At 52.1% G+C, this 23,024-nt stretch overlaps 1 protein-coding gene across 5 annotated transcripts in view; it reads left to right on the forward strand.

Annotated features, from left to right (window-relative positions):
- Nucleotides 1-324: 324 nt before the first annotated feature.
- LOC122567997 (dynein regulatory complex subunit 7-like) overlaps nucleotides 325-23,024 on the forward strand; it is an 84,687-nt gene continuing 61,987 nt past the window's right edge. For 3 of the 5 annotated variants that reach the window (XM_043727236.1, XM_043727241.1, XM_043727244.1), the window contains exons 1-2: nucleotides 325-1,006; nucleotides 1,101-1,193. Coding sequence is in view for 1 of the 5 variants with exons in the window: in XM_043727244.1 (XP_043583179.1) it covers nucleotides 1,191-1,193 (3 nt within the window). In the remaining 4 variants the exon portion in view is untranslated. Of the gene's footprint in view, nucleotides 1,194-13,761; nucleotides 13,881-23,024 lie in introns of those variants that run through there. The other 2 variants (XM_043727240.1, XM_043727238.1) reach the window with 2 other exon arrangements.

Here is a 23,024-nt window from a genome sequence, read left to right on the forward strand (position 1 = left end):
ATCTCGTTCCGCTTTTCCTTCTCTCCTTCTTCTCCGTCCTCTGGTTTCCCTCTCTCTCTCACTCTGTCTCTCTCTCTCTCTCTCTCTCTCTCTCTCTCTCTCATTCTCTCTTCCTCTGCGTTCACCCTCCGTCTCCTTCTCGTACTATTTATGTAAGTGGTGTCGCGCACCGCGCACACCAGCGCGTAAACGTCCACGCGCGACACTACTTACATAAATAGCCGCCTGCATGCATATATGCATATAGATGTGTAGCTATATATACACAAGCCATGCTCGAACACACCGAGAACGAGATAGACGTGGGGAACGGAGTGGAACGAGGAGCTTCGCGCGACTGCTGTTCCCCTGATATCGTAGCCGTCGTCGCCGCAAACTCGCCGGACGGATGGACGATAATCGAGTCAACGGTGAAGGTTTTCGGAAGGGAAAGCGTTTTCGAGGGATCGTGTGAGAGAGAAGAGAGGAAAGTGAGGGAGTGTGACAGAGATAGGGTGAGAAACAGGCCAGAGGCTGACCGAGGCGGCGGCGGCTGGGACTGGAGCGTGTGTATTTACCGTCTGATTTAGTTTCGCCCGTATGTATGTACTTTGCGGGGCAGGGGTGCGGAGAAGCGGGCGCGTTCGACGTTTATGCGCCGCCGAAGCCCAAGCTATTCCATTACAAGCGGAGAAAAGAGTTTATGAATGAAGAGGATGCGAAGGATAGTTTCCGGAAGCCGGCCAGCTCCGTGCAATAATCGTAGAACGGATCGGGCGCGCTTTGTTGCGTAAAAAGGCTGGCCAGCCGTGCGCCAAGCATATATGAATATCAGGCTCGAGCGAACGTGAGGAGGTTATCGGTGTGTTTTAATGCCTGGAAATTAGGCTTCGTGGAAAGATTGCGACTACGCGGGAGCGCGCATGCGCGTGCCTCTTTGATCCAGCGAATCGAAACGGAATGGAATCGGAACGGTCTTCGCGACTTTCTTCGCCATGCGATCAAACGTCAAACACCATGGTGTCACGTAATTTTATCATTTTCTTCGTCTTTGACTTTTCGTATACACATATGCACGTATATGGAACGTATCGTGAATGACGTAGTACTACGTTCGATAGATGGTGTCGAGTTTCGAGAAGACGTAAAGCTACGTCAACGGACTGGAACGGCAGATCGCAGTTACGGCGTCGTTTGGAAACGAGTTCGCGATGGTAAGTGGTACGTAATTCTACGTCGTAATGTCTGGGCTCGTGTTACTGCAAAAATGTACTATTACGTTGGCTAGTTTTTGCGCGCGTAACGATTACGAACGAGAGCACGTGGCGGTACGTTCGATAGCTGGCGTCGAGTTTCAAATCTATAAACATGGCGCCACGTCGTTGGTTGTCAATTTTCAAATAATTTTGAACGATGCACGAACGAAGTACATAATGCTATATGTACAGTTGGAACTCGAACCAATTATATGGACCAATGTAAATACCGCTTTAGCTATTTTCCACATGCACGAACTGGAAAAAGAAATTCCGACGACTACGAATTCGTAGCGTCAAACTTCAAAAAAGGCGAACGTGGCGCCACTTCGTTCATTGTCAACTTTGCGGTACTAAAGCGCGCAGTGCTACGTCGTAATATTTCAACATGTATCGCACGCGAAAGGTACTGTCACAACAAACTGCCCTTCGTTGAAATAAATCGGAGAAGTATCTTTTAACGGTTACAACACCGAAAACACGTGGTACTACGTTATAATATATGAACCCCCATAACGCGAGAAACATACTATACCTATATATTACGTTGACCATTCTTTCGCTTGTGTCAGGAATTCAATCCGAACCTAACTCAACATACACACGAAGATACGTAGCGTATACGTACATACATACATATACACATGTGTACACACATATATATATATATCACATTATCCTTGCTTTAAAGTTTAAGGCAACTATCGATAATTGTTAATCGATAAGTAAGTACTTTGGATCGCGAATGAACGAAATGAAACGTTAATAGACAATTCGACGCGTAAAGTTTGAAATCGCGAGCAAAGAGTACAAAATGTAGAAACTTGAGGCAATACTGACGCGAAACGAACAGAATTAACAGCGTTTTTTTTTATCGGGGTATCGCAGTTGCCGCGTGGCCTGGGGCCGAGCAGGTGGTTCGTGGCACGAGTTATTGCGGTAAACGATAAGCGCTTCCTCGAAGGAATTAGCCATGACAATAGCTCGATTAAATTTCTTAACAATCTCTTGCCGTGTTTCGCTCTTCTCGTTTAACCTTACATCTAAACTCTTCCATTGGATGTTTCACTTTCAAACAAGTTGAAAGATGATCGTTCCGAAAAATACCGAATTTTGAAGGTTATGATCGAAAACAAACTTTCTCGATTCGTTGGTGGTCGATCGTTATTTCGGTTCACGGGCCCGATATCGCGAATCGATTCCGCGTTTCCTCGACGACGAAGAGGAAGAAGAAGGAGAACGAACGAAGCGTTCTCAATTTCCGCGTATCGGCATCGATCGATATCTTTCGCTTTTCGCGATTCTCTGGTTTTCATTTACCCGCCCGAGAGAGAAAGAGAGAGAGAAAGAGAGAAGGGGAGTGGGAGAGAGAGAGAGAGAGAGAGGGACCCGGTGACTCGTGTGTTTTCGTGAAAATCTCCGGGGCTTTCCCATCGATTTTCGTCGGGACCCCGGAGCTACCTGGTCGCGGAGGAAATTGGAGGGCGGCGAGCGACGAATTAAAACGGAGGAGCAACGAACCGAACGAGCCGGAGCGCCCGATCCGTGCGACCCGTAACCGGGAAACTACGCGTACTCTCACCCCCCTTTTTTCCACTCGTCAAAATAAACGAACCCTACAGGATCGCCTTTCGTGTTACGCCGTACGTCTAACAAAACGTGTAAACTCGCGATGGTCGCTATATCGGTAGCGAGTTAAGGCATGTGTGGACATAACCTCTTATCTCGTGATTTTTCTAATGGCTAGTCGAACGATCGTTTTGATATTTTAGCGTTGGTCGAACAAACACCGTTTTTGATACAACGAGTAACGAAAAGTAGCACCTAGGGACGGGATGTCTTTCGCCTTTTTTTCAGATATTCTTCAGAAAGTGTCGGAATTATGAAAAAAGTTAACAGCGAAGAGAATCTTGGTATCGCGATCTTCTCGTGCGTTCGCTTCGTTAAACGAAATGAATTTGAGCGAACGAAAATTACAGCGCGCAGCGCGGTTCGCGTTAAAACCGGAAGTAAACCGAAGGAGGCCAAACTTTGCCGCGTTACTTTCCCTTACGTCGTATCGATATTCATATACGGAATAACGCTGCGAAAATAATATAAAAGACGGGGACCGGGTAAAAATACTCGGTTACACGATACTTTAGCACGCGAAATTCAAGCACCTAATCTACATGCTAAATTCCATTATTATACGGGTAAGACGCGCGATTGCTCGCGTCGAAGACAGGAGTCGGCGGCTAGTCAAAATCCGACGTTGAATTCTTTTTTCTCGAAACCGAGTGACCTTTACATTCCTAATCGTGACCACGCGAATTCTTGCTGCGTCCTTTCGGCGTACCTGCGGAGGACGGAGCGGCGTGTGGCCGCGCCATTTCCAGCGCGCATGCCTTCTGGCCATCTCCGTAATCTCACTCTCTCCGTCTCTCCTTCTCTTACACTCTCTATTCGTCGCGTTCGTGCCGGGTGTCCGTGTTCGTGTTCGTGTCCATGTTCGTGTTCGTGTCCGTGTCCGTGAGAGAGGTTGCAGCAGCCTCTGACGGGAAGGGCACGATCGGAAAATTAACGACCCCTCGAGCGTTAACTCCCGACTCCGAGGTCGGTTCTCGGTCCGCTCGTTCGTTAAGTCCCTCCTCGAGTTCTCGCGACTCACGCCGCGTTTTCAGCTATCGCCGTCCACTCCCCCCCGCCCCGCTCCGCCTTCGTGTACCCTTCCTCCTGGTTGCTCTGCCCGCTATACACCCCTCTGTTCCCTCGGCTGCCCGTTTCAACGTCCCCGTTACCCCGCGGTCGTCTCTGTGTCGGGTTCCTCTTGGCGTTCTCCGCTTGCTGCCGCCGCCGCCACTGTCGTCGTGTTCTCTCTCTCTCTCTCTCTCTTTCCACTTCTCTCTCTCTCTATCTATCTATCTACGTATCTGTCTCACTCGCGTCGTTCCTTTCCCCTAACCATCGCTAACGGGTCTACCCCTCGAGCTACGAATCGGAGATTGGCGGAGAGACCGGTCGATTATCTATAATCGATAGGAACTACCGGTATATTGGTGTACGCGGTGCGTGGCGCGCCGTGGATGCCACGCAGAGCGACGCTTAAATACGCGGCTGCCGGACACCGCGAACCTCTCTCTGCTCGCCAACTATGCGGCATTCTTTCCGAGGGCGCAGGGATTAATTAGGGGAATGTGTATCGCAGGCATCGAGTAGCCGTGCAAGATCGTAATTGACGCGCGCTTAGAACCACCGGTACATAGGATAGTCACAGACAAAAACCAATCGGTGGTTTTTACACGATTATGCGATAACAAGCAACAGCTTCATAACCGTTTACCGTGTAAGAAATTTTGATTTCGCGGAAATATCTCGCAGTTTCTTACGCGTAGCTATCGTCGGTCTGTGATTAACGTTGCACGCGTGCAGAGTCTGTTCCGGACGACACCATAAACGACGTCACGGTTCGCTACATAGCCTATATCGTGTCGTGTCACATCGAGCGTCATTTTCCACGGAAATTTTCCAGCTGCGTCCGATTTTCCTCCCTTTCTCTCTCTCTCCCCCTTCCCCTCACCATCATTCTCTTTCTCTCGCGCTGCTCGCGTATATCCGTCGGGGATTTCGCGAGTCTGCGGCGTTTATTAGTTTTTCGGAGCGGCAGCGTTGTTTGCGTCGCTCGACTAGTTCCTGGGAGCCAGGGATCGGTCTTAATGTCAGGATATCCCGGTGTGACGCAGTTGGCTGACGCGAATCCGCGAAAATAGATTACCTTTGTTTGTTTGCGCACGCACGCGATTTGGAATTTTTAAACAGAAGTCGACGAGAGCGCTTAATCCTTTGCCTTATCGTTCGCTTCGCAATTCGTGGCGCACGCGAAGATTAATCGTTTGTTTTTATTATTTCGATCAAAGGGATGGTTAAAGAAGCGTTTTTCACTCGCGGCCTTTGACGAGATTGATTATGGATAGAGGTTGGAAATTCGAGGGTAGCCAAGGTGCGATCTGGGTTCACGCGGAACACGGCGTCGCCCGAAGGTATCGAGATCGTTCTCTGTACCGCACCCCATGTGCAAACATAAAGGGACTGACGCACGAATGGTGGATTAACTTGCTCGTATTTTGTGCCACTTAATCATTCGTTCGATAAACATTGACGAGGCCCGTTCGCTTTGACTCATTGTACAGCCGCTACGATCTTTATCTGAAAATCATGGAAGAATATGACGGCCGCGGTCAAAAATTCTACTAATCGACCTGTGAGTGTCGTAGAAGCTACAGAACGCACGCTACGATAATTATCCGAACGACGTCCAGACGTTTTCACATACGTACAATGTTAAGACTAATTTAGCGCTTAAAAATATTTATCCTTCCGTTGAAGAATCAGTGTCACAGTAGCTGGTGTAGCGAAAAAGTATGTATCGTGCGCACGATTACGAACGTACTGCGTCACAACGGTCCGTAACGGTTGCCAGTGGATCGCGCGACCAGTGTATCTGTACGAAAACAAACGTCGATATCGCAATTACAATTGCACGGATCGTTGCTCACGCAATATCTTTATCTTGTCCTCTGCTGATTCTGTAACGACACGCGTACGTATTATATAATTGAAAAGTTCTAAAATTAGACGACGAACGAGTGACGGGGAGCGCAAGGGAAAAAGTACGACCGTAGAGAGACGGTTGGTAGGTGGTGACGATGGGTCCGCGCGCCGTTGGTTAAATATAACGTCTGTGGAGCGTACGACAGGTAGTTGCTCGGCAGCCTTGTGCGATATATCCGCGCATTCACCGGGAAAAAGGAACGACGATGATCACAGACGCGCCGGCATTCGGCGTAACTTGAAAACGCGACTCCAGCGAGTACGCACAGCGATCGGAGGAGGGCGAATGGGTAAGAGAATGCTGGCCACCGTCGATTACGTAACGCCAACCGGTGTCCTTCTCCACTTGTATCGGGGTGCGTCCTTCCTCCGGCAGCCGCTCGATCGCCTCGCCGCATCGCACTGTTGCTCTTCCTCTTCCTCCTCCTCTTCTTCTTCCTCTTCTTGTTCTTCTTCTCCTTCTTCTTCGCGCCTCCGTTAATCTCTGCGCCGTACTACACACGTATTATACCGACAATATCATTGCACGGAAAATTGTTGCAGGAAAGTGCGTTAAAGCTCGTATCGTTGCTGTCGTTTTTTCAGGTTAAGCGTTGCGAGCTTTCTCGCCCGCTTCCTTTTATACGAAAGCTACGACGTAGCTCGCGATAAGGATTCATTTCGGGTCTTGGGTGTTTCGGCTTTTTCGCGAATCTTCCTAAAATTACTCTTACGGTCTTAATGCGAGACTCGGGCCACGATCGGGCCAAACCATCTCCGAATCCTAGCCAGAAAGACAGGCTTCCACCTCTAATACCGCGATTTTAAGCAAATTTTCTCATCTGCGCGACTTTGCGAGCAAGAAGGAGGAGAAGCAGGATGAGAAAGAAAGAAGAGAGGACGAGGAGGTAGAAGGAGAATCAGCGGCGTTAAAAAGAAAAGTCCCTTTTTCTCTTCTTCTTCTTCTTCTTTTTTCGTGATTACGTTTCCGGTGTTCAAGACGGTGTTCAAGCCGGTGTTCATCGACCTTAAAACCGGGCAACCTCCCCTCAGCTGAGGCTCGGCGTCGCAGGATTTCCAGGTTGTCTAAAGGGGAAGCGCGCTCGCCGAGCGGAAATACGGTCTCCTCTGGTGCGGCAGGGCCAAGAACGTCGAAGGGAAGAAATTCGCGCGGTGCTCGGCCAAAACGAGGCGGTAGCAGGTGCGGCCGTTAAGTCGACGACCAAGAAAACGGGTAGATAGAGAGGCACGCAGAACCGTCGGACTGTTTTCTCGGAAGGATCGAACGGAACCGACCGTAAGAGAAGAGAAAAGGAAAGGAAAATAGGGGAAGAGAGTGGAAAACGAACGAGGGACGAGACAAGTTCTCCTATGGCGTGGCTGGTCGTCGTCTGTTTGCCGCTACCTACCGACTCTCCGAACCTTTTTCCATCGTTCGAACAATATTTCGTTAGCGAAATTTTACAAGCCACAAGTTGCCAGTTTCCGGCTAATCGTTCGTTTTCTGACAAATTACACTCGGCTCGATACACCTATTGCCTGTGCAGAAGCAAATAATTTGTCAAAGATATGCAATTAAAACGTAGACTTTCGTTGGTCCGAATGGATCGCGTCGAAAGAATCGCATCGCGTCGTTTATCTCGCCAAGTACCCGTGTTCCCTATTCTACGAATCTAATCGACTTATAGGTTTATATAGAAAAACCCTAAAAGAACGTCTGGAGCAAAGAATCGTTGATATCGATCTGGCTTTGCGAGGCAAGATCGATGAGGGAGCGTGGCCCTAAAGGCGAGCAGGTACGTCGTTGCCCGTTTCTCTCGCGTGAAATTTAAAGGCGGTCGTCGTCTCTCCTCTCTCGACCGTGGCGTTCGCGAGAAGGGACTGGGCCCTCGATCGATCCGTACCCGCATAGTCGCGACCGTGTAGAGGCGGTTGTTTGTCGGCTGGACGGCCACCGTTGCCCGACATCCACGTCGACCTCGCCTACCGTCCCTTTGGACAAACTTTTTATTACTGGATTTTCCCTGTAATCTCGAATAATTAGCGACGAGAACCCCGTAAAGAAACTATGGGTTTACCGAGGTCCATGGAAGAAGTTGTCGCGGATCGGACAAAGAGGTAGAAAGGTTGCTGCATCGGTAGGTCGTCAAACAAAGTGGTCCGGTGTACAGCTACCTGGCCATTGAAATAGCAAGACGCATAAGAATTTCACTTTTCCTTCCTCCTTGTCGCTGTTCGTGGCCAATGTTCGTAGCAGCTAATTTGATTTATTACCAAACCCAGGTATCGAGCGCCTTTCGTCGAGCAACACTCTGCCCGTTTCTGCTTTCACGGTCGTGCAATTTACTCGTTGAAACGTTACTTTTCGTTTGGCGAAACGTTCGCTTATCGTCCGACGTCTCGAACGTATTTAGCGGTTGCGATTTCACCGTGAGCGAAGACTCGACGACAGGGAAATTCTTTCGTCGCGTCCCGTCGCCGTTAGATCAAGAAACAACAAATCGGGAGTATGTGTATAATTCGATTACAGCCGCGTTAATTTCGAAAGGTCAACCTCGTCACCGATATCGACCGCTATATATATCCTGCAAAGACCACACTGACCAAGCATTTATCGCCAATAAACACTCGATCCACCCGATTCGTTCTTTCCGCCCACCGAGTGCTCCCTGCGCCACGAATTAAATCGAAATTTCATTTCCTCGGGGGTAACTGTCCCCCTTGCGTACCACTCTCCTAAGCTTGGCGCGTAAACTCTTTCTAATCGCATTCGCCAATTATATTCTACGGATAAGGGTTTCCTGGCGAGTCGTTTGGTCCATTCGCAGGGGCCCGTGTGGTTTTTATTCCCGCGTCGATAACGTGCTAGTTCGGTACTTAACGCGTAACGACGCGAGATTAATTGGAATTGCAGGATGGAAGCCAAAGTCTCTGGATCTTCGAGATGAAATTTGTAATTTAAAGTGGATCGCTTGGTCCTTTCCATCTTCTGGACACGACGAGCTTGAACGCGTCGTGCCAATCGTATCCGCTAGATGGTGACAAGTCGAGTCAAAGCTTCGTCAGCGAATAGCGACGATAGGGCAAATATTATCGAAAGTATCTAGGTATTTATAGCGGTTGAGGAAAGAAGGAACGTCGAGTTGACCGGCGCGTGCAACGGTTGAAAAGAAAAAAATCAAAGCAGCCAAAAACGCGGCGAAAGACGAAATCGAAACGAGTTCCCCCTCTATATCCAACACGGAAGCGGAAACGTAGCGAACGAACGTAGTCTGACTGCCCCACTCTGCTGAACGCGGAATCTTTTTTACCTCGAAGTGTACGATCCGAGCCAACGTTCGGCTGCCGATTCAGCCACGATACCGTGACGCTTCGCTAAACAGCGTAAATAATCCTGCGGCAAAAATGATGCCGAGTAATTAAGGTGGGTCGGTCGGTTTGGAGAGATGGCGAAGAGAAAGAGGAGGACGGCGTGGCGACCGAACGCAGGTATAAAGCGCGGCAAACAAGACGAGTGGCCTCGTACGCGATTCCACGGTCGAGCCCCGTTTAATACTGGCCGAGGGGAGCGTGGCTGGCAAAGTGAGAGAAAGAACGCTCGGAAGAGAGCCCGGCTGAATACGCCACGCCGTTTTTTCACCGGAATACACGTCTACGCTCTACACACAGCTGGCCGCGGCTGTACGCTCTGGACCAAAGCGAAAGAGAAATCCTGGTGGAAATCTTTGCTGAAACGGTGCAGAGAGAGAGAGAGAGAGGGTGTTGGAAGGTGTAAGAACGTGACGAAGAATGGGACGTTGCGCGTGTTTCGATCTATTCGATCGTAACGAATACACCGCGAATGTTTACGCGATGCAAGTGAAAGTATTACATCGATTATTCTTGCCTTTAAGAGAAAAAAAATGATAATTGATTACCATTTATCGCCTTAATTTGATACTCGGGAATGAACAGGTTAACTTCGCATTCAGGTGGTACGCATTTTGATACGCCACACGTTCCACGACATTCCTTCACGGGCGCTAGCTCAACCTCGTTATTTTTCTGCACAAAAATTTGGGATATACGGTGAAACGAAAAAAGGAAAAGGAGAAGGAACGCGTCATCAAGCGTTATTTTTTTATTGGCGATGGGCGGTAGTACGTTTTACGCAAATGTGCGAAATTTTCACTCGACGAAAGGTTATAGTATTACGTCGCAAGGGTACATTCTTAATTCACGAAGAAGAATAGTAGAACGTTATCCAGCGTCGTTTTTATTCGTAAAAAGCAATACGTAGCACCGTATGTGGCCGAATGAATTTTTTTACGTCACGAGAAGTCGCGATACGACTGCTCTTACTTCATCGAGTAGCATCTTCGACCGGTGAACTAAAACCGTAGCGTTACATGGTCGGGCTATGGTACATAATTGGGCGATGGTTACGTAATTTCCAACTGACCGAGGTAAACACCGCTACCTTCATCGGCGAAACAAAGTATCGTAAGCGTATTATACTATACTGTACTGTAGTACTGTATCGAGTACTGTATAACCAAGCGTCGTTTCTTATTCCTGGCGATGCAGCATCGTGTCGTTAATTATATAGTTAAGCATTGCTTTCGAATCGAATAGTCGAAGAATTCATCGTTATCCTCGTGGTTGGTGGGGGCGGAAACGCGAAGGCGCGCGACGGCTATCCGCGAATTAAAGAGACCTAGTCGCAGCGGAAAAATCCACGAAGGCCGCGCTTAATCGAATCGTAGCCGACTAACAGGAAGAAAGCTGGTGCGTGGCAGATAAAGTTCGCGGCGAGGCGAGGCAGGCGCGACCGCGCGTATCGTTCGTCCGGCGACAGAGCGCCGCTGCCGGGATATACGCATCGAGAACATCCCCTCCCGGGTTCGGGTCGCGATACCACGACAACCGGCGACAACACCGACCGAGGGAGGAGGGCGGTGAGCGCGGTCTCGCGAGACGAGGCGCGAGGAATGTATCTAGATAAAAGGCAGAGCGCGAGTTTATCTCGGCGGGCGCCTCGCGCTTAGCCGCGCTCTCTTCTACGTGTCTACAGGGTGAGACTAAACCAACGAAAGCCAAGATCGAGTCTGTGCGACTAGTTGGTTCGAGTCGGTTCTTGTTCCACTCGATGATTTATCAAAATCGAGAAAGGACATCGAAGAGTCGCTGTTCGATACGCAATAGATCGGAATATAGGAGGAAAATGCAAACGTATTGCCGCTAATGCGACCGATATCGGGGAATGACAATTTTCAGATCGTACACTTTACGTGTATCGATTAAGACAGATTTTAACCTTGCGTTAATGTGGTTTTAGAAGAAGGTATGCAGTTTGAATAGAGAAAGTGAAAGACGGAAACGATGTTACGGTAATGTCGCAAGAGTGATTAACTGCATTCGGAGTATAGCAGCATCGATAACGAAAAGTTTGTTACGTAATTGGGCTTAGAAAAGACATCAAAGTTACTGATGTAAAAACCGTGTGAGATTCATCCCTCGGTTACATAGATGTATCGATACGGTTGGTACACATAAGCACGTAGGCGGCGATTCATGATACTTAACGAAAGAAAAACAAAGATAACAGCTGAGCCTATATACCAATAAAACGTACACAACTTGCCACACGTGCGACATCGTTGCACATCGTTCGTTAGGTACGGACCTCCGCAGCTACATATGCCGATGTACTACGCGTCATAAAATTCTTCTACCCTCTCTGCTACCCATTTTCCGACAGTCTAAACCCAGAATCGTGTTACTTTCATCCCACACTGTATGTCTACGCTACAGCCGACCGTACGTACATACACGTAGGATGGCGAGTGGAAATGTTAGCGCGCGAGCGATCGCGTCGATTCTCGGCAGCAGCCGCTGGCTCCGTGTGTGCACGCGATACCCGCGTCCAACACACAAAGAGACAGCTGGGCGAAGAGCAGGAGGGCGGGCGAGGGGGATGGTTAGGGCGACGAGGGGCAGAGAGAGCAGCGCCAGCCGTGGAAAGAGAAAAAACAGAGAAGGAAAGAGAGGAGGCATCGAAACGTCGTCGTCTGCCGCGCGAGTACCGTTACGAGACCGGGGACGACGGGCTCTCTTCTCGTGTATACGCGGCACAATGGGCCGAAGGAGCCGGCACCGAAGTCTTCTTAATTTTCTCCTTGGCGCGGCCAGTCGCGGCGCGGCGCGGCGCGGCGCAGCGCGGTGCGACGCGAGACGACTACAGGCCGAGCGGCGCGGCACGACGCGACAGCCGGACCGAGCCGAGCGGAATGAGGGAATGCCGGCAAAAGTCGACGGAGCGAGATGGAAACGGCGATAGGACGAAGATAGAGCGAGAGATTGGGATGGATGGTGACGCGGTGAAGAGCGGTAGAGAGCGAGAGAAAGACAGAGGATAGAAAGAGGAGCGACGCCTCTGTCGTCCCGGTCGGCGACGGGCATCGAGGCGGGCTTTAATTAGCACGGGATTTCGGCGAACGACGGACGGCCAGCGTTGGAGCCTCGTCGCGTACGAAGTCGGACGAACGAGTCTCGAGGTTTTCCGTGGTAGAACGCGGTGCGCGCACCACGGACGGATAGAGAGCGAGCGAGAAAAAGTGGCCGCGGTCGAGCGAGACGGACGATCGAGGACGTCTCGGGCCTGACAGAGAGAGGGTCGGGCCGAGATGGACGCAGATAGAGAGTCAGGGCACCGTGAAGAGCACCGCCGTGAGTCGGTGCCGGTGCCGCCGCCACCGCCGCCGCCGCTGCCGCCACCGCGTGTTCCGAAGAGGCGAGGGCAATAGGAACGGAGACGAATGGACGGACGCGAGTTGACGGGTGAGACGAGGATGGAAATAGGGACGGCTAGAAGAAAAAAGTGGAAAAAAGGGAAGAGAGGAGAGAAAGAAAAAAAGGTGGAGAAGGAGAAGGATGGGGTAAAACAAAGAAAGTTGATGGCTAGGGAGAAAAGGGCGAACGCGCGCCAAGGGTGTGGGAGCTAGAGGTGGTTGTCGGATAGCAGGATGAGGGCGGAAGGAGGGTGCAGAGGTGGTCGAGTCGGGCGTGAGCGATGAGGGGGCGGCAGAACACAGCGGCGCTCGAGGGCGAGCGAAGGGCGGCGCGGCTGAGTCGGGTCGCGAGCGAAGGGACGCGCGCGCGGCCGGCTAAATAACGGCCTGCCCTATCCTCCTTCTCCTCCCACTCGCCTCCCCCTGGTCGAACCCCCGTTCTCCTCTTCCATCGCCACCCAATCCCCCCTCTCACCCGCCTGGCCGCGCCACTGCCGCGCCACACCGCGCCACACCGCGCCAAGCCTCACCCCAACCACGAGAGAGCCTCGTCGTCCACCCTCTTCTTCGACCTCCCTCCCCCTTCGACATCCCTCCCTGTCGGCCTCCCCCTAGTTAGACTCCCTCGATCTACGCTCTACCTCGCACCTCGGTGACGAGAGAGGGTCGGCGAGGATGTCGGGGGATAGATACGCTAGATCGGTACATCGAGGGGCACGTCGCAGAAGGGGAGGCAGGCAACGTTCTAGACCTCTTGCCATCGTGTTTGCAGGCTTACGTACGCGTTACGTCGTCCTAAGCAGGACCTCCCTCTCCTTTCGTTTGCCCTCCGCATCCCCAGTTTCTCTCGCTTTGGTCTCTGGCAAAGATGGAACGCGTATTTCCTGGCGATCATCCTCGAGCGCGTATGTACGTAGCACGCACATAATACGTATTTTAAGTATTAGACGCGTATACATATATACGATATATGTATTACGTTAATCAAATATACGCAAATATTAACGTACACGCGTATCGCGTTCTACGTTCTACCAAGCGTGCCCGAACGTTTCTTCTCCCTTCTTTCTCTTGACCCCGCTGGCCATCGTCTTTTCTACCCGCTGCCGCCCCCCCCCCCTCCTCCCTGACAGGCTGGTTATTAAACGAGAAAACGAGACCGCGGTTGCGAGAGAGACCTTCGTGGCTAGCGGTGTGCACGGTTGCCTCGCGGGTCCTCCGTTCGCGGATTCTCTGGCACCGTTCAATATACCAGAGGTTATTTAGACTCCGGCAGGCTTAACGGCGCGCAACGCCCGTTTGCGAGGTAAGATTGCGAGACGGAGCGGACGCGAACCAAGCTCGAGCCACCGTGATCTCATCGCCCCTTTTTTAACCCACGCTCGCTTTCGCGCTCCCCAATTTTTAGCCTCGCGATCACGTTCGCGTGTAGAGAACGGCCAGCAGAGCCAGGCCAGCAAACTCGACCCAGGCCAGACTAGACTGTGGAACGATCGCGTTTTATCGAACACACAAACTCTAGTCTCGTTCTCGTTCTCGTTCTCCTTCTCGTTCTCGCGATTCCCATTGGACGCGAGCTGCCTTCACCGACACGAATATCCGTGGAACGCTGCAAGTCGAAAACGGAGCGCGCCGGCAATTAGCGATTATCGGCTGCACCGCGATAACGCCGGGAACGCCGTATCTACGGATAGGTTCCTCCGCTGGACGCGTCCTATCTCACGCGTATTTTTCGCGAAATTATTTCTCAAACCGTGAACCGTCGAACACTTGAAAAATCCATTACGAAGCAAGTAAGGGAAGTAAAACGAAAGAGAGAAAAGAAGAAAATGAAAGAAACGAAAAGACGAGCCGCGAATAACGCTATAAATATAGCGTTACGCCGTCGGTTTATCTGCGTCAACAAGCGCTAACGCCACCGTGTTTTCAGGCTTACGTGCACGATATACGCGTTTATACGTGGGCGCGCATTTCCCTTCCCTCTTATCCGTCGTATCGCGCGTTCCAGTCCCTTCCCGTTCCCTCCAGCTCCCTCCCGGCTTTTCGCCCAGAGTCGAACATCTCGGTTATTAAAGCGGAACGCGAGCGTGTTCTGCGAAGGCCGTCTCGACCAAACGACGCGATATCCAGCGATTCACCATGCGAACCGCGATGGCAATTCCAAAGTTTCGGCACGCGGTGACGGCGACGCGGCGGCGTGGCATCGCGACCGATTTTTTTCAAAACGATATCGACAGCGTTACACGTACGAGTTATTCATGAGCGAACTTTCTCCTCCGGCGCGTCGAACTAACGCGTGGAATCGTGACCTTGCCAGACCTTCTACCAGCTCCTTGCCGCGCCTTCGACGTACAGTCGCGTAGCGGTTGACATTGAATCGTGGCGCGAAATGTTCGCGATATAATACGGCGCGCACGTGGGGAGGAAGCTTGTGTGTACAATGAAGCACGCCAGTGAAAACGCCGGTATAACAAACGAGGCTTGCACACGGTTGTGTGCGGTGAGCCGGCGGGTTTCAGTTTCTACATTCGTACATGTCTTCCTCCTTCCGACTCCGACTCTCTGCCTTTTCCTCTTTCTCCGTTTCGCCTTCCCGCTCTCTTTCCCTTTCCCGGTTTCGTACACGCGTACGCATATATGTATATGTATGTATGTATGTATAGGAATACGTGTACACGGTTCCATATAGCAACTCTGCATGTATATACATAACTAGATATAACTCGGTCTTGAGTTCTCGAGGTGTTTCTGTTTTACCTACCGCCGACTCGTAAACGCAGTTTAAGCGACTTCCAGGCGGCAGTCAGCGCCGCTCTCACATTACGGAAGCGAAGTTTTCAAGTTCCGCGACACTGACCCAGTTTATTCTCTTTCCCTCCTCCCTGCCCTGCTTCCTCTTTCTCTCTCGCTGCCTCGCGCGTTCTCTCTCCCATTCTACCCCACCACTTTCCTCCTTCCTCTCCTAATACTTCCAGTCCGCCGGTAGTTACAGTTTCCCGCAGGTAGCTGTACCACGTCTGTGAATAGCGAATACACGGGCCCTCAACGAGCGCTCTCGCTCTCGTCCTCGTCTTCGCTCGAGAGCTTGGATTTCCTTTGCGGCGACCGATCGTCGCCAGTCCAACACAACCGGATGCGCTCCTCGTTCCTTCCATCTTTTCCTTTCGACGCGTGCCACTCGTTCCGCGCTAAAAAGCCGTCGCTATATTCCTCTTGCGCGCCTTCTCCGCGCCGTACTTCTTCTGCCCCCGAGTTACAGTCACGCCATAAATACATACCTGCACCGATCGAACGGAGATCGGTCCTCTTATCGAGAAGCGCGATAATTAAACAGCGCCGACGTGGAAACGATAGCGTCTGCTTGAAATAAAAGGAACAAGGGAGAGAAAGAAAAAGGTATTAACGGGTTACGAGGGAACGTTAACGCGATTTACGTAATCGAGTCGTTATTCTTAGTTGGACGGTCGCGATAAACGTTCGGCGGCGCTGTTCGCAAGCAGGACTTAATTTGTACCCGCTAGTACTATTGACCCTAATACCGACATTAACGGCTGAGTAACATCGCGCGGCCAAAAGACCGTTCACGTCCCCTCTCTACCACCCATCGTTGTCGTGTTTTCTTCGTTTTCAGAATACGCGCCGGCCTCGTTTCCGAAATACGTACACCAGACGCGTAGCATCGATGCGAGGATGCCATCGGCGTTCACCGACGACGGCGGTGGCGGTGGCGGTGGCGGTGGCGGTGGCGGTGGCGGTGACGGTGGCGGTGGCGGTGACGGTGACGGTGGCGGTGACGGTGACGGTGGCGGTGGCGGTGGCGATGACGGTGACGGTGACGGTGGCAACGTGCCGTGCCGTGCCATGCCGTGCAGGCCGTTTCCAGCCGATCGCAACGAAAGCCATAAAAGCCGTTGCCAAATCGTCGTCGCTCGACCGTCCGCGATCTCCTCGATTCCCCTTCGTCGTCTCGTCACGTTCTCGCCTCGTTCTCTCTCTCTCTGTCTCCCGTACTAGCGTTTCCTTCTGCCTCCGATACTCTGGCCGGTCGCGCTCTATCCGTCTTTCTTTCTCTTCCGCTAGTTCGTGCTCTCCGTCAGGCTTTAGTGGTTCGGTCTGCGTCGCTCTCATCCGCTTCATTGTCCGCGCCTATATCCCCTTCGGCACGTCTCACCTTTTTCGATCGTCGTCGGAACGCGAGGGGCCTCGCTTCGCGATTGGAAAGCGCCGCCCCACCCTATTCTGCCCTTCTCTCTCTTTCTTTCTCGCTCCTTCGTTCTTGCTCCCTTTAACTCGATTGCCCGTGAGTCTCGCGATCTCCGTCCCGCTTCTAGCCATTTCGCCGTTCGTTCTTTTTTTTTCTCTCTCCTTTTTTCCCTTCGTCTCGCACGCTCTCCGTCCATACTCCGTACGTACCCCGTGGCGAGACGATTCGATACCGTGGCGTGGTATCGGCGGCGGTGGCGGCGGCTGCGACGGTGGCCTGCTGTACCAGGGAGAAAAAATGCCTCCTGCTCGTCGTGGCTCTCCACTCGAGAGAAAGAGTAACAGGCTCCCGCGAGACGCGCAGGAATAAGCGTAAAAGAAGGTACGAGGGGCGGCGGAGGCGAGGCGAGGAGGACGCGTATACGCAGCGGCACGAACAGGCGACTGGCACATGTACCCAGTGGGTAGGGCCCTGCTGCCAACCCGACCGACAGACTGGCCAGCCAACCAACCAGCCATCAGCCATCCTGTCATAGACAGGATGTGAGGGTCCGCGAGTTCGGGCCGCGTCGCGTCGCGTTTCGCCGTCACCGCCACCGACACTACAAGACCGTCCTCATCGTTGTCGTTGCGTTGCGTTGCGTTGTCGTCATCGTGGTCGTCGTTGTCATCCTTGTTGTCTCGTGGTCGTCCTCTTTCCTGCTGTTGCTACCGCTGCTGCGCTAGACTTCGCCGTCATCGTCCTAGTCTTTGTCGTTACGTACGTTCGCCGCGTACATGCCACTGTTTCTCTCTCTCTCTCTCTCTCTCTCTCTCTCTCTCTCGCCTTCTTTTTTTTTCTTTTTTTCAATCGCGGATATATTCGACGTCTGGGCAACGTCTCCTTCCTTCTACGTGCGTGTAATAACGCGATGCGATCATGTGCGCGCGTGACGAGTGGGAATTTAAAGAGGAGCCGGTTCATCGGAGAGACGAACGGAGTCGCCTGGCTCTAAACACCACTTTGACGTTTAAAATGTCGTGGATTACCGGGTCGCGCAGCGAAACGTTAATTTCCACATGTCGATCGGCTCGTACCTAGTAATCGATCTTGTAAAAACTGGTTTAAATCGAATTCATCCACGTCCACGTCCAACGTCCTCGCTCGTCGTCAGTGTCGTTATGCTCGACCGCTTGCACGCCTTTTTCTTCCCCTCTTTTTTCGCTCGCGTGCTTTCTTGTCTCAGTCTCTGTCTCCGTCTCCATCTCTGTCTCTCTTCCCTCTCGTCTCATCGCCCGTTACGTTTTCTCCGTCTGCGCGTCGCATACGCGCGAGCAAGCAGAAGCACGCGTGCAAGATGCGCGCAAGTGGCGTGGTCCGAGACACTCTGGAGAATTTAAAAAGAGGTCCGGTTTTGCGCGACCGGCCATCCTAACGAAATCTGCGACTTGTCCCTCCGTGCAGCTCGTGAACCATAGCCGAAGCAACGGTCTTACGTGGCTGGAAATGACGTATTCCTCGAACAATACCGTGAAAGATTGCCAAAAGGGGAAACGAAGGGCAAACGATGCCCAGCGTCCGTGTGAAAAGCATTGACGTCGAAATCGATTTGTTTGATGCATCGTGCGACCATACGTCCGCGCAACCAGTCTTTACGACGCGGATGTTGTACGTCGAATCGCCGACGCTGAACAAGCTGATATCGTTATCGATGTCTCGATACTGTATCTCCTTGTCTACGGCAACGTTCCTTTCCTCTCTCTACCCCAGATACAGGTGTTCGTCGCTGATACACGAACGGAAAACCGCGAACGTTTCGCGACGGAAACGCCGCCACCGATCTATCCATGCGGAAACGCGAACGGTACAAAGTGCGGTTCGACTCCATATACATAAAATCCATTGTTATATACATATATGTACAAGCAGCGGGACAATACTGTTAACCCACATGTAAACGTTTCGATGATATTCGCGTGACGGCCAATTCGAAGCGCCTTTGCGCGTAAACTCTCCAATTGCGTATATATATATATATATATACATACACACCTATATATATATATATATCCATGATGCAGCGCGGCTCGCTTTTACCATCAATAACCTCTCGCTGCTAATAAGGATGTCCATCGTCTGGCAATCGTGAACGCGTACCGCATGGAAGCATAGATTCGCAGCGCATAGCGAGCACGAGTTCCAAGCATAGCACGGAAACGCTGACGGTCCGTGCGGTGCCGTTTCACAGCTACGGTATACACGCGAGAGACGAGCGAGGGAGAGCGAAGGAGAGCGAGTAAGAGAGCAAGTAAGAGAGAGGGAGGGTCGGACTCCGGGCACCCGGACCGTGGTGCTCGTAAATTCTCGAAAGGAACGGTCCGTAGCAGCGGCTCTCTGTTACCTTACCGCTCTTCCCGCGGTAATATTACTCGGCTTATATTGCCAGACCTCGGTCGTGGGAAAAAGAGGGACCGGTTGGTAGAAGCGAGACGAAGAGAAGGACCGGTGTATACGTAAGCAGGGCGCATCCGTGCCTCGCCACCGCGGCTGGCTGGCTCGTTCGTCCGCTCGTCCGCTCGCTCGCTCGCTCACTCGCTCGCTCGCACGTTCGCCGTTCTGCCGTTGCCTCGGCTTCGCGTGTACGTGCGAGGAGAAGCGAACCCCGAGGGATCGACGGGCAGGCCCAGGTACATACACCTATATATCCGTACGTGTACACGGACATATTCACCAATGTGTATTAGGATATGTGCTAGTATGTACGGTGCGTTTTCTGTACGTACATGTATTTCTACGTATGTATTGGTGTATGTGCATACACGGGATCTCTCGTGAAGCGACTGCGGCGATAACGTACACCACGAAAGCGGTCGTGGCGCGACGCGACGTTGCCGCGTAGTTGTGTGTTGGCCACCGCACGGAGGGTCTCTGTTCGCGTTATATACCCGTATCCCCTTTGTGCGAACTTTGGTTCGCGCACGCACGCACGCACGTACGCACGCACGCACAGCACGCGGCGTTAGGGGAAACGAGAACGTCCAGAAAGGATATAGGAAAAAGGGGAAAAAAAGGAAGGATGAGAACGAAGAGAAGAGAAGAGAATAGTGTAGAGAAGATAGGAGAGAAAGAAAGGAAAGAGGCGCGACACGAACGAACGGACGAATGAACAAACGAGCGAGCGACGACGACGCCCTATGGCACATCGTGACGAGAGCAGCTGGTCGCCACTGCGTGCGACACTTCCACCTCTCGTACTTTCCTCGCGGGACCCGCATGCCACGACGATCGACAATCGTGTGGCCCGAGGCCCGAGGCCCGAGGGGCCCGTAAAAGCTACATCGCGTCGCTCTCACGCACGCGCACCGAAGACTAACCTTCGTTGATTGTCAAGCTAACTTTCCTATGTAGGTACATACATAATCCCCGTCTACGTTTATATATATATATATATATACGTTCATATATATATATATATATATATATATCGGTACAAGTGTGGCTCGCGATGTTTTCCTTTGCCTCGCACGCTCCGGATATGTCGCTCGCGGCCAGCTCGTTCGCGTCCGAACGACGTTCGACCGCTCTCGATGCTCGTCCTATCGCGGCCAGACGACGCGACGAGAATCTACGTTCTCCGAACGAAGCTGCCCGGTTTGACCGGATACACCCGGTTCTCCCGATCTCGCCGACAATTTCTTTGTTACGTTCGCTACTTCTGTCTTCCTTCCTTTCAACGTGTTTTCCCTTTTTTTCTATCGTCTCTCGTTATCGCGTCCGCTCGGCCGACTTCCGATAAGATTTTTCGTCTTATCTGCCTTGTGATCCTCTCGGACCACACTATGCGACGTGCCTGAACAAATTTTCGCCGCACGAATCGTCGTTAGCCTTAACTATATATGTATACATATGTATATACGTGGTTATCTCGCGGTGATATTGCGACGCACCCGCTACGCGTGCAGATACGAATCGCGGGAGACATTTACGTCCGATCGTTGTTCCTCCCTGTACCCTTACCGATATCCAGGTAACCGGCGCTACATATGTAAGTATACATACATACGTATATGCGTAGGTATAAATAAAACTGGAGGAGAAGTCGGGCTCGCGGGTTTTTCATTTGCAATTGATAGACCTTGGCGCAGGATATATCGACGCGCAGGCTGCTCTTGCCACGTCACCTCCACAAAGAACCGCGTTTACCACGCGGAGTTTCGCCGACAAACGCATGGTCGTGCGCCACTGTGTGCGCGCATCTCGCGCACACGCACCGACACGTACGCACACGAACTTGGCTGTCGCTCGAACGTAACCGTCATCGGTCGCGGCACGCAGTGACTAAGCGGCACAAAAAATCTCGCGTATTACGGACTGCTCACTTAGAGACAGGGGATATTTGCGATTATTGCAGGGGGAGAAGTTCGACGAGGTGTTCGACAGCGTTGAGAAAAAACATATTTGTCAATAATACCGATTCTCGTGTCCGGACACCTCGTGTTTCTATCCTCTTTATCCTTCAGATAAAAAAAGATCGACGACATTCATGGAATTTCTTTGGGTCGAACGTTCGTCGAACGCGGATCGGTAGCGTATGTCGTTTCCACGAACGTATACGTACACCCGTGTATACGTGTATACGTCTCGAAACTCGACCAAGCTCGTGACGTTTCGTAACGCGTCCGAAGACGCGTGAAACTTGGTCCGCGTAAATGTCAGAAGTAAGAGATTTCGCATCGATTATGCGTTCGACGAAAGGAAGACGGTGCGCGGCTTGGCTAGAGATTCGCGTGGAAGAATTCGCTTGGCTTGGCGAAGCAGAGCTGTGTCGGTCAGCGACTGCGCGCGGTCGCGTGCTGCCACGGTTGTGTGCGTATACACGGCTACTATTAATCTCACGCGGTGATACGTCATTCCGAAGCACCGCCTAACCGACTCTTATCGAATTCGAGCCACCCAGTGCTCATTATACATTCGAGAGGCCGGCGGAACGCATCGGTGTACGGGAGGCGTCGCCGCGGCCGATGATAAATAGGGACATGGCCGACCAACTTTTTCAACGACGATACGGCCAAGGGAAAAGGGTTTCGATTCGCGTTCGTAAAACCACGATAGCCGTAATCCACGTACGCCACGCGAACACAGCTGTAAACGTTCCGTCCAAGAATATACGTATAAAGCGCGCTCCGTATAGAAGGTTCATTTTCATGCAATTAGCCCCCATCCCCATGGTTGATTACGCCGGACGCGACGTTAGTCGCGCTTAAAGGAAAACTAGTTCGCGGAACGATCGATGCGATGGCGCTATAGATTTCCAGAGAGCGGGTCTTGACGTTCGTGTCGCCGCGTTTAAAGCGTTTCACCCACCGTAAAGCCGCCGGGGTTATATACCATCGTCTGTTCGTTCGTCCGTTCTTTCGTCCTTTCGTTCGTCCGTTCGTTCGTCCTTTCGTTCGTCCGTTCGTTCGTCCGTTCGTTCGTCCGTTCGTTCGTCCGTTCGTTCATCCGTTCGTCCGTTCGCTCTTTCGTTCTTTCGTCCCTTCGCTCTTTCGTTCGTTCGTCTCTTCGCTCTTTCGTTCGTTCGTTCGCTCGTTCGTTCGTTCGTCCGTTCGTTCGTCCGTGCTCCGGTTTCTTTCCCGTTCCGAAGGCAGCAGATGCCCAGCGTCGCACACACCGGCGCGTTTTCAATCCGCCGAAAATACGCGACGTTCTTTTGAAACGCGAAGAGTCTAGTTTCGGATCTTTCAGTGGCGAGCAAGCAACCAACCACCATCATCGACGACCCACCTACCAGCGGCGCGCACACGGTGTTGGAAGCTAGGGAGAGAGAGAGAGAGGAAGATAGTGACAGAGACAGACAGACGGCGCGAGGAGATAGGTAGACAAAGAGAACGGCCAGAGATGCTGACAAGAAGACACCGTCAGGGGTAGGGTGGGACGAGAATGAGAGAGACGGGAGAACCATCCTCTTTAGAAGACCCTTAACCCTGCGGGTGACGGTCGAACGGTCGGTCGGTCGGTCGGACGAACGTCAGACAAAAGGGATCGGCTGGAAGTTCGGGAGGAAGAGGGGCACGGGAGGGGGGAGGGGGAGAGGATAACAGTGGCGCGAGACGCGAACCGAGGGGACCGGTGAGGCGCGGCACTGCGTGGCGCGGTTCGGAGGGTGGGACGCGAGGGGGGAAAGCACAGGCCTGGCAGCAGGAAGCTCGCGATGCGTGACTCACCGAACCGACCGAATGGCATAGAACCCGCGGGTTCGCGTTCGCG

The sequence above is a fragment of the Bombus pyrosoma genome, linkage group LG5 (assembly GCF_014825855.1).
Source record: "Bombus pyrosoma isolate SC7728 linkage group LG5, ASM1482585v1, whole genome shotgun sequence".
Lineage (NCBI taxonomy): Eukaryota > Metazoa > Arthropoda > Insecta > Hymenoptera > Apidae > Bombus > Bombus pyrosoma.